The sequence below is a fragment of the Cucumis melo genome, chromosome 6 (assembly GCF_025177605.1).
Source record: "Cucumis melo cultivar AY chromosome 6, USDA_Cmelo_AY_1.0, whole genome shotgun sequence".
NCBI lineage: Eukaryota > Viridiplantae > Streptophyta > Magnoliopsida > Cucurbitales > Cucurbitaceae > Cucumis > Cucumis melo.
In genome coordinates this window covers 25,175,684-25,187,404 of record NC_066862.1, presented here as the reverse complement: position 1 = coordinate 25,187,404, position 11,721 = coordinate 25,175,684, and the positions used below count along the sequence as shown (strand labels likewise).

The 11,721-nt window shown below is 32.4% G+C and overlaps 1 protein-coding gene and 1 pseudogene across 3 annotated transcripts; both read left to right on the top strand.

The window, feature by feature from the left end:
* The first annotated feature begins 2,546 nt into the window (after nucleotides 1–2,546).
* LOC103491860 (uncharacterized) lies at nucleotides 2,547–8,221 on the top strand (annotated as a pseudogene).
* On the top strand, nucleotides 7,406–10,954 carry LOC127149777 (uncharacterized). 3 transcript variants are annotated; one of them, XM_051085654.1, is made up of 8 exons: nucleotides 7,406–7,950; nucleotides 8,135–8,206; nucleotides 8,337–8,450; nucleotides 8,867–8,953; nucleotides 9,221–9,296; nucleotides 9,389–9,472; nucleotides 10,565–10,601; nucleotides 10,719–10,954. In XM_051085654.1, the coding sequence occupies exons 3-8, from the start codon at nucleotides 8,401–8,403 to the stop codon at nucleotides 10,730–10,732; spliced, it is 348 nt and encodes a 115-aa protein (XP_050941611.1). In that variant the 5' UTR covers nucleotides 7,406–7,950; nucleotides 8,135–8,206; nucleotides 8,337–8,400; the 3' UTR covers nucleotides 10,733–10,954. The 3 variants fall into 3 exon arrangements, with proteins under 3 accessions (XP_050941611.1, XP_050941609.1, XP_050941610.1); XM_051085652.1 differs by having other exon boundaries at nucleotides 7,407–7,950; nucleotides 10,565–10,611; XM_051085653.1 differs by lacking the exon at nucleotides 10,565–10,601 and having other exon boundaries at nucleotides 7,410–7,950.
* The last annotated feature ends 767 nt before the right edge of the window (nucleotides 10,955–11,721 follow it).

Below are 11,721 nucleotides of genomic sequence, written 5' to 3'. Positions count from 1 at the left end.
TTAAACAAAACTTTAACGTTTTCCATTCAAAACTTTAATAATAATGGTATTTTTGAACCATTCTTGAAAGTTTTTGAAACTTTCAAGAATTGTATTTTTTAAACTTTTGAAAGATTTTTAAAAAATTATGAATATTTTTTACCGAATATGCAAAGTTAAAATAAAAATTTCTTCTCAAAATGTACTAAAAACAATAACTAGTCAAATAAAAACAGTCTTAAAATCCTTCGATTATTTGCTTTATTGGTATATTGAAATCATGAAATGTGTAATTTTATTTATTCATTTGTTTGTATTGAAGTACAGAGATGAGAAAAAAAAAAGGACAATTAACACAGTATTAATGGCTTATGCTATATAACAACAATGATATTTTTTAAAAAAAACTTTTTTATAAGCTTAAAAAAATATCATTGTTTGTTTTTCCCGAGAGGAATTATATATGGTCACAATGAATAAAATTGAGTTCCATTTCCTATTGATTCTAAGAGCATTTTTTAAATTTTTAAAAGTTTAAAGATTTGTGTGTCAATAGTCAAATTCAAATACATTTGTTTACTTTAATATTGTTTTAATTGTTGGGTTTTATGTTCTAAACTCGTGATTTGTGAATGTTAAACTATTCAATTATACAAAAAAGTTGTTATTGAGGTATTATTCGATAAATTGTTATTGAATAAAGTGATTTGCTTATTATAAACTTTGAATTCAATAAACCAAGGTTTCTTGACTATGGAATGAATACTTGAATTTTATGTAGTGACATAAAAGTGGATCAAGTTCAAGTTTATAGTTTAAATGGTTTATAGTATAATTGTGATATGAAAACCCTATAACTTGAAAAGTTAAGAACCCAATTGGTGAACCCCTAATATCAAATTCTAAAACTCTCAAATCAATTTAACAACAATCCAAAGGGAAGAATTAGAATTGGATTGTTTTTTGATAGAAGACCAAGAGATAGGACTCAAGGTTTGAACACTCCACAAACAAGATGATCAAACTTACCTGAATGCTCAAGCATGAAACCCTTTAGATCAAGAATTGCAAAGGTTAGTGATGAAACTCTATCATCAACATAGACGAAAACTTCATTCCAAATTCAACATACCAAAAATTGTTTTTACAATCTCATAGCAAGGCTTAAATAGTCTTCTCAATAAAACCCCTAATTCATCATAATTAGCCCTACTTAAATGTTATTAAAATGGATAAAATTGAAAAATATTAAGAATTACATCAAAATGATTAAATAAAATATAATTAATAATTTGATACTTGGGGTTCATATCATCCTCTCCTTCTTTTAAAGGATTCGTCCTTGAACCTAAATCAAAGCCTTGTAAAGTAATCTTGAAGTCATGAGAAGAAAATGGTGTTACTCACCTTGGACTTCTCTTGGATGGTCTCCTTTGCAAAGCAACCTTGTAGTAAGAAGATGTCAAGGGTTGATATTGTCTTGAATTTCTTTGAAAATGATATTGATTATTTCAACCCTCATTCCAGGTGTGACCACCAAAATAAGTGAGCACAATCGTTAAGTTTTGCTTCATAGTCAAAGCTTCAACATCTTGCAAAAACTCAAATGAAATAGTACTAAATAATACCTTCAGATTAAGCCCATCTAGGCGATTAAAATCTCTCTTGTGCGTAGGCTCAAATATGTGCGTCTTGAAGGAGATAATTTCATCTTACGTACTCTCAATATTGGACTACTCCCTTAACTTCTCCTTCATTTTCATAACATTACATGCTACGTTCAAATTCGTCATTCACATTCTCTTCCATCAAAGTTTCATCTTCCTCATTTTGTTTCTCTTAAGTTTGATTAAAAATTGTTCATCTCTTTATTCTTAATGACACTTCCTTCTTCATAGCCAAAAATCTCTCTATAAATTCTTATTCTTGTGCTCTTGGAAAATTTGCATCTTCTTCTTCTTTGGGTGGTTGATCGTATTCTGGTTTGCATGTTCGTTCCCTTGAAACTTGGCACATTGAAATCCATTCACTACAACAAATAACTCTTTTTATAGTCATTCATTATAGCCTTTTATTAAATGGGCTATAAAAAAGAGAGAAACAAAAAGAGAGGGAAATGAAAAAAGAAAGTGGAAAGGTAAAATTTTAATCTTAAAAGTGCGCATTCAAATTTCTTTAAACCTATTTTTGTCTCAACACTTCATCTTCCCATTTCTCTCCTCTCCTTTCACAAATACTCTGCTTGTATAGTCAGAGTCGAAAATATTGTCTCACAAGACTTTTAGAATCAAGAAGACACAAGAATTTTAGAATCAAGAAGAAGCTTACGAAGAGGATGAGGCACAATGGGTCGATCATGCACTTGATCCACCTGAGAAACGACAACACGATTAGATACGACGCAAAAACTCAGGCATTGGCATTGCACCAAGCTAGGGTTTTAAGGTGCTTTCGTTTCCTAACTTCAAGTTCAAAGCTAGGGTTCTTATGTGCTTTTGCACCAAGCTAGGGTTCTTAGGTATCGCACCAATTTACTTTTGTTTAATCATCCTTATACTCAAGATTGAATGACACCAATTTACTTTTCATTCACAACCTGTCTGCTTGTGCCTACCTCACAAATTGGTTGCTTAATTGGTAAAGATGGAGCTATCATTATCGAGTTGAGAAGGCTCACCAAGGCTAATATTCGAATACTATCAAAGAAAAATCTCCCCAAGGCTAATATTGCCTTGGAAGATGATGAAATGGTTTAGGTGATTGTTAATAATTAATTTATTTTCATTTTCATGTCATGATGAACTTTCTTGAATTTCAAATTGCTTATGTTGTGTGGGGTTAATTTGGTGGTTTTTTTGGTTAGATATATGGGGATCTTGATGTTACCAAGGAGGCTCTTATACATGTAGTAACCAGGCTTATAGCCAATCTTTTTGATAAAGAAGGGGCTCTCTCAGCTATTCTGCCTATTATGCCGTATCTTCCTCTATCAGCTGATGGTTCAGATAGTCTAAGCTACGATGGTAGAGAAGATAAAAGACATGGGCGTGGACATTCATATTCAAGTAGTTATGGGGGTTTCAATGATTTGGCTAGTGATGATGGTTATGGAAGCTACAGTGACACACGAGTACATATATTAACCTTGACATGTCTGATTATAGCAATGAGGACTATGGTTCCATTTGCTTTTAGAGGTTAAAATGCCAGACAATATTTTCAAACAATTCCGCCTTTGCACTTTTTTATTGAAGACAATTTTATTTTTTGCCTTAATAATTAGTTTGTTCTTTGTAACAACACTGATGCTTAAACATTTCGTATTGAATCAATGCAAAAATTTAATTCTTTGGTAAACTTAGATGATTAACAAGTACAAGAATGGTGTATGTAGTGTAGTGAATTTGCTATAATGAAAGATTTGCATTTTACCTTTATTTTATCCTTTGTCTCATTACACATTATTTCATAGGCTATTACTTAGTTGCTATGGTAGCTGTTAAATGTTAATTGCTAGTAGTTTAGTTGTTTAATTTTTATCTGACTATTTTATTTTTCTAGTTCGTTGAATGCAACTCGCTTGCTTGTATAAAGTTGTCATCTCTCTTTAATTCTTGACATAGCACTCTCCCTACCAAAGAAGCCTTGGCATCATGCACATCCTGTCATGATTTTTTTTTTCATCAATTTTAAATGAAGATTTGATTTTTTTCCTATATTATTCATCATATTTAGTTGATGAATTTGAGTTGTTCAAAAGATATTGATCGTTGTCCAGCAGACAAGATGTGGAATTTGGGTGTCTTTAAATGATGTCCTCCAACACATCTAAATGTTTAAATGATGAACAGGAGAAGAAGCCTTGCCAGGATAAAGTTGTTCAGCTAAAAGCAGAGTATGAAAAGGCATTGGAACTCTCCAATTGGATCACAACTTCTGTAACATATTTTCTTATTACACTATACAATTGCGAGGACTATATTATACATGCTTTTTTGTGTCTAAAACTCTCCCCTCATCACTCCATTTATTGACTAAATTAACAATTTTATAGGAAATAAAAATCTAGACATTGCAATGAGTCTGATGCAATAAAAATCGCTCAAATCGAAACTAAAATTGATAGATTTTAGATATGTATAGCGGAAACTGGATCTAAATTTTACTCTAAATACTAAGATTAACATGCATAGTTTCAAACCCTAAATTAAATTGAAATTAGGATTTTAGTATACTTACGTTCGAAGCTCTGATTTTTGCTTGAACCACTATTAAGTTTGACCTGTTATCCTCCAAACTTATAATCGGGTTGTGGGACCTGTTGGATGAAGGAAACGAGAGAGAGAAAAAGATGGAAATAAAGAATTAGGCTTGTACGAGTTTCTTTTTCTTTCTTTTTTTTAGTGAAAAAGAAGAAGAAAACAATTTCTTATGAGAGCCCAAAAAGACAAACCCATCAAATGAATTGTTTGGCCTTATTTATAAGAGATTTACATGAAAAAATGCATGTCCATGCAATACTATAGCCCAACATCTCAAAGTCCACTTTCTCTAGTGGACTTTTTGTCTTCATCAAATGACAACACATACCCCACTAGAGTTAATGAGATTATCCAAAAAAAAAACATGTTGGATTTTTCCACTAACTTTGGCAAAATGGTCATTCGGTGAAAAGTCAAACTTTGACTTTTTACCATTTTTACTGGCTTGACTAATTTTGACTTGCCGAGCATGAATACACATTTATTTTCTCGAAATTCAAATCATATTTGAATATATTGCCGATCAAAGTTAGACTTTTCAATGTCAACATTTTGACTTTTTGTAACTTTGACTATTTCCACCATTTTCGAATTTTCGAGATGAATCCGCATTCATATCTTTAATATTTAAATCACATTTAAACATAAAGCTCTATCTCTAATTTCATAATCAATGACTATATCACATATACTTATCGATTTCTCTCTCCTGACCTAAATCGAACAATTCGACTCATTCTATCATACTGTTTTAAGTTTATTCCAAATGAGTTAGCAGAGAAACCTAATGGACCTATAGATCATGGGCTTCAACAATCCGAGGATAACTGGTTGAACTCTTTTAGATCGAGTTAATCGACATTCGTTAACTAACGAGTCATTGCACTAAAGTCTCATAATTGCACTTCTCTCACTGTAGAATTTGTATCCATCTAATATAACCATGATCAGTAAGTTAATCCTTCACAGGATGTTCGTAACCTCAGTTGGGTCAAAATACTATTTTACCCCAGAGACTACATCTTGCTCTTTAAGTCTCACTGATCCATTATTGAACAATTGGTTTAAGGTCCAACCTATAAATCGAATCCCTCTCAAGCCAATGAGAGAGTGGGGTCCCTTGTTCAAGACTTGAATTCAGTCCTTAAGGGAACAACCTATCTATCAACCCTAAAGAGGGTAGAAGTGAATTTCGTTTTGCACCCTATGTTTTCAGTTATCTACTCAGTCTTACTTCTTGAAATGGGAGGCTTATTGGACCAGCATTAATGAGTTGTCTTCACCTATGCAGACTTAAGGATAATCTCGTGTGAACAGGAGTTCATCGTTAGCTCAAGATTAAGTTTAAGTTACCTCGGTCATCAATTAATAATCAAAATAGTCAGTTTAAATAGTAAACGACGTTATAACGTAAAAGTGACTATTTCATGATTCAGTATTATGTAAACTCTTTACATTGGATGTTTTCACTTTTATGTCTCTACATTAATGATTCAGTATCACATTGTTTGTACTAACTACAAAGTGGGCCACATCCATAGTGTCCCCAAAATAGGGTGCTCAACCTTATTCGTATACTATAGACTATTTAGGCTATAAACTCGAACTTGATCCACGTTTATGTCTCTACATAAAGTTCAAGTTTATTCAAAATAGCCTTAGGAACTTAGTTTATTATTGGATTTAAGATTATAGTATTCAATTTCACTAATAATTTCTTAATAACGACTTTATCGAATAAAATATGATAACAAACTACGAGTTTTAGGACACAAATTCCAATAATTCCATCAAGCATGAATTCACATTCATTTTTTTTTAAATTTAAATCACATTTGAATATAAAGCTGGTCAAAATTTGACTTTTGAAAATCAAAAGTCAACATTTTGACATTTTCAACTTTGAACATTTTCATCATTTTCAAGCTTCCGAATATCATTCTGCATTTACTTTTTAAAATATTTAAATCACATTTAAACATAAAGCTCTATATCAAACTGATAATCAATAACTATATCTCATATACGTCATATTTTCTCTATTTACCTAATTCAAACAATTTGAATTATTCCATCATACTATTCTAAGTTTATTCCATATGAGCTAGCAGAGGAACCCAATAGACCTATCACTAGAAGAAATCTAGTCTTTAATGTCGGGTGAAAAAAGTGAAAAATGGGCTTTAATGTCGTTTTTCAAAAGGCGGATGTTTAATGTCGGTTTTAAACCGACATTAAAGATCTATCTTTAATGTCGGTTTAAAACCGACATTAAACACCCTGCTTTTTTTGAACTGACATTAAAGCCCATTTTTATTTTATTTTTATTTTTTAATTTTGTAAAAATTCAACTTTCTCTCTCTTACTTTACTCTTTTCTCAAACCCTCCTACACACTATTTTTCATCTTTCTCAAATTTCTTTCACCCTTCTCCATCATCTTTCTCAAATTTCTTTCACCCTTCTCAATCTCATCACTTTCTTCCCTCTCTTCTTCGACAGCTGCCGCCACCACCATCAGCATACATCAGATTCTTCCATCCCTGTTGTCGTCGTCAGTTTCTTCCATCCCTTTTTGAATATGTAATGTGTTTGTTTGTGTTTCTTTTGCTTTGGATCTATTTGTCGTCCGCATCTCTAACCTCTTTTTAATGGGAAAACTGAAGTGCTCACAAACCAAGAGATTTGGGACCGATCTTGCACAAAAACCCGTCGGAAAATTATTAGGGCAGTTTGCAGTTTGCAGTTTGCAGTTTGCATATTCAAAAAGAACATTATGTTCCGATCTTGCACATCAGTCGGAAAATTATGGGACCGATCTTGCAGAAATATCCATTATGTTCCGATCTTGCACATCTCTCTCTCTCAGTTTGCATATTAGGGCAGTTTGCAGTTTGCATATTCAAACTGCACTTCAGTTTTCCGATCTTGCACATCAGTCGGAAAATTATGGGACCGATCTTGCACAAAAACCATTCAAAACTAGGGCAGTTTGCAGTTTGCAGGAAGTCTCTTCTTTTATATCAGTTTGCAGAAAATTATTAGGGCAGAGTTCTTTCTAGAGTTTTGAATGGCTATTATGCATAATGGCCATATAGTTGTGCTTGCTATTCATTTTATTTGTTTGAAAATTCTTGACATTGGTGGAATTTTCATTTTTTATCGGTATTTTCTTTTCATTTCCTTCGTTTGGAACTAACTTGAATCATGTTTCGTTGATGTATTTGGAATAGATTTAATTCTTGTTGCTAATTGAAGTGTGGTTTCTGGGTTTTCGTTGAGGCATAACTTGATTGATCGAAATCTTACTTTTTTGTTGTTCAAAATGGATGTTATTTGCTAAAAGAAAAGAGGCCTCTCTCTTATCTTTCCCCTTTATTTTTGGAGCTGAATCTACTTGGGATTATGGGAGGAACCTTATCTACTTGGAAGTTATTTGCAAAAAGAAAAAGAAGCTCACTCATCTCTCTCTCTTTCTATTTTTTTCTTTTCCACTGGTTGATTGAATGCTGCAGCTATTTGGGAATTGATAAGAACCTTGTCAAAATTAAGAAAGTTATTAGCAAAAGAACAGGAGCCCTCCTCCTTGGATCTACTTGGGAAGAATCTTTTCAAAAGGAGAGTAACTTGCAAAAAGAAAATTAGCCTCTCCATCTCTCTCTCTCTCAGTTTCCCTTTGCTCTGATCTCTTGACTGAAGAAGATCAGAAGGTATTTTGCTTTAATATATTTGAATTCTAATTGTGGGTTGAAAAATGGATATTTCTGCAAGTTTTTTATACTCAGTTTATATTGAAATCCTAATTTAAAGAGACTTTTGATGTTGTAAGAATCAAATGCGTGCAAGTATATACTCTCTTAACCGTTGCCTGTTGGTCTCTTATTCTTGGCACAGATCTTTAGGCATTTAGATTCTCTTGGAGTGGAGGATCAAAAGGATGTAAAGATGGGCTATTCCATCATGTTTGTAAGCTTCAGCTAACTTGGTTGATTTACTCATTTTCATCATTCATATGCTACTTTTTTGGCCTATTTGGTATCCTCCTTCAATTGCAGAATGTGATGATGATCTGTCACTGAACTCCTTAAATTTACAGAGTTTCAATGAGAATCCTTATTTTGAAGATAGAAAGCTAGAGAAGACATATACATTCTTTGAAGATGGAGCAATTAAAATTACTGGAACAACAATCAAGTGGAAGGATGGCTCGGTAACTGTTATTTCTATCAAAACAATAATTCCAAGTGTTCATTTAATCAGATTAATGACTGATGGTAATCTTTATAGGGTGCCTCAATTGATTGTTCTTTACCTAAGAAGGGGAGCTTGTGGGAGAGAGAATCTAAATTCAGTTCATTGATTTTATTTTTTGATGAACACAAAATGATTTAATATATTATTTTGCCTTTTTAGAAAAAAGTCATTAGAAATTTGTTTAATACATTGAGAGCCAAAAACCAATTAAGTACCAAATGAAGAGTTATTTTTTTAACTAGAAATTGATCCTTTGAAAAATAGAATAATACCATGATAAATTTTAATGTATTGTTTTATTAAAATAATTTGTTTTATTCTATATTTGTTTTAATGTATTGGTGGTTGCCTACCCTGCATATTCTATTCCAGAAGTTCGTCGACATTGCAAACTGTAGGCTACAGCTTCTTTGCGGCAATCTTTAATGTTGGTTGGGCTGCCACTCAGGTTTCACATATGTATGACCCTTCTTGATCTGACATTTTCAAATGTAACACTTTTACTAAGAATAATGGTGGAGAACACTAGACATCATAGTTGATCATCTTTATTTTCTTGAGTTTATTACATCTCTGCCTTCAGAAATACTGTCGGCTGTTCTTAAATATGAAGCTCAATCTTGATGTGGTCTTGATCACAATTCACTTAGAAAGGTCTTGGTTCTTTCAATCTAGAAGATTTAAAATGAAAATAAATCTCTCAGTTCTGGCATTGGTTGTATGCAGGTCTATGGTTAATTGTATTACATTGAACTCAACTAGTAGAGTGGCATTGGCTAGCTGCCGCAATGCTTTTAATATGGTAAGATCCTAACTTCTTATCGTTTTGATGTATCTTGTGCACTTCATTGTTTGAGTTTACTTTAGATGTTGAACTGAATTCTTCTTTTGTAGGTTGCAAATCTTAGTCTGTATGCAGTGGCTTTGTTGGTGTTCAGTATCACGAAGGCAAAATCACATACAGATATTGAATATCAGGTACTGCAATTTTGCAAGGTTGTTATCTTGATCGAACTTTTTTTCAAATTTTTGACGTTCTTTCATTCATGCAGTATCGAGTGATAGCATATATTTCAATTTTCATTGGGTGCTACTTTGTGGTCATATTTCTAGTGGGGACAAAGGAGCCAAGGTATGCTAAAGAGCTTAATTGATTTTTTTATTTTTCTCTCCACAATCTGTTCCTGCCTATGTCCATCTAACATTGCTGTTGTGGCGAGGAACCTGCCTTTATTTCTGTAGACCTATATTTTTCGTTTTACTTTTTCATGATGAGATGAATTGATTACGTAACTTTACTGGTCAGAAAAAGAGGTGGTAATCTAACTATTTACTAGTTGTTGACATTGTACTTTAGGTGAACATTTGATTGAAATAGTCACTTTGTTTACTGAGACTTCCAACTTTACTTATATGTTGAAAATAATTTTAGTTGAATAAATAACCTGTTGATGCTTGGTGTACATGTAGTTTGAAGGTTGCTGTACAGGAAAATCGGGGTACAAGGATCTCATGGTCATATTGGTTCAAGAAAGTCTTATATTATCAAGTTTCTCTTGCTTATGTACTTACGAGACTGATAGTCAATGTTTCGCAGGTGAGCAGACTATATTTATTCCTTTTCAGTCCTCATATTTTTGGATGAGCAAAAGAGGGAAAAAAATTAGGCTTGGTTCACAAATATATATAATGCATTAAAATTATTTGTATATATTTTTTGCTTCAGCAAAGGCACGTGACATTGAGTTTAGGAAATCTGATAATGAACAGAGATAGAGGTAACAATATTTTCTAACGTTAATGTATTGTAGGACATTACCAAAGGCTTCAATTATGAGTAAATTCGTATGACTATGCTAAGAAATTTATGAAATTATGCTTTGTTTGGTTATCTTATGGATATTCAGCAAATGCAACGTGACATTGAGTTTAGGAGTATGCTTTGTTTCTCAATTTGTTTTTTAGGAAGACTTGAATGAACAAGTTACAATATTATCTTGGTAAGACGGTTATGTGGTTGCACTTGGTTTAACAATTTTTTTTTTTGGTGGTGTTGTTTCAAATACTTAGTTTAACAAGGATCTACCTTCCGCATTGCGCAATAAAAGTTATGTTTGGTAACCAACCCTTTACTTTATTAATTAGTAATCAAATGTGAATATTTCTACTAGCAACTAAGTCATAACATTGTTACTTAATTGAACCTTCTTGATGTCTTTTACAGGGAGCTATCACTAAACAAATGACTGCAATAGAAGAAATAGTTGCAAGTGAGTACAATTAGCCAGACCCTCATCTTTGTGACAAGATCTTGAAGTTGGTCATTTGTGAAGCGTTCTAGTTTACTATTAGTTGCAGTTTTAGTTATTGCTCTCTCAATATATTCTTTTTCTTTCTTTCTTTTTTTTTTTTCCCAAAGGATGATCAGTGTAATAATTAAACTTCATAATTTCTTTGTGCTTGGAGCAAGTTATATATAAATGTACACATTATTAAGATTTTATTTTGTATATGTACAAGTAAAAGATTTCATTTTTAACTATTTGGTGTCATACAAAATGGACAATAATGCAAGGATTTAATAAAAATAAATTTGAAGAAACGACATTAAAGACATCGTTAATGTCGGTTTCAAAATGACATTAAAGACAGCTTTAATGTCGGTTAAAAAAAAATTAAAGACATCTTTAATGTCGGTGGAAAAACGACATTAAAGATGTATCATAAGCGACATTAAAGACATATTTAATGTCGGTTATCCACCGACATTAAAGATGAACCGACATTAAAGGCCTTCAATAACACCTTCAAAAATGTCGGTTATAAACCGACATTAAAGATGTCTTTAATGTCGGTTATAAACCGACATTAAAGCCCAACCGACATTAAAGCCCTTTAATAACGCTCGCAAAGATGTCGGTCGACAAGTGACATTAAAGGCCTTTAATGTCGGTTTTAAACCGACATTAAAGGCCAGATTTCTTGTAGTGTATAGATCTTGGGCTCCAATGATTTGAGATTAATTGACTAAACTCTTTTAGCTCGAGTTAATTAGCACTTGCTAACTAACAGTCATTCCACTAAAGTTTCGTAGTTACACTCTCCTCACTATAGATATATTTGTGTCCATCTAATATATTCATGATTAGTAAGTTAATCCTTCACAAGTTGTTCGTAACATCGACTGGGTCAAAGTATCGTGTTAACCTCGAGACTACATCTTGCTC

Excerpts from the sequence above, each read along its gene's own strand:
- LOC127149777 (XM_051085652.1), top strand. The coding sequence starts at position 8,401 with ATGGAGCAATTAAAATTACTGGAACAACAATCAAGTGGAAGGATGGCT. Across the intron at positions 8,451-8,866 it reads TCAAGTGGAAGGATGGCTCG|AAGTTCGTCGACATTGCAAA; the intron begins GTAACTGTTATT and ends ATTCTATTCCAG. Across the intron at positions 8,954-9,220 it reads GCCACTCAGGTTTCACATAT|GTCTATGGTTAATTGTATTA; the intron begins GTATGACCCTTC and ends GGTTGTATGCAG.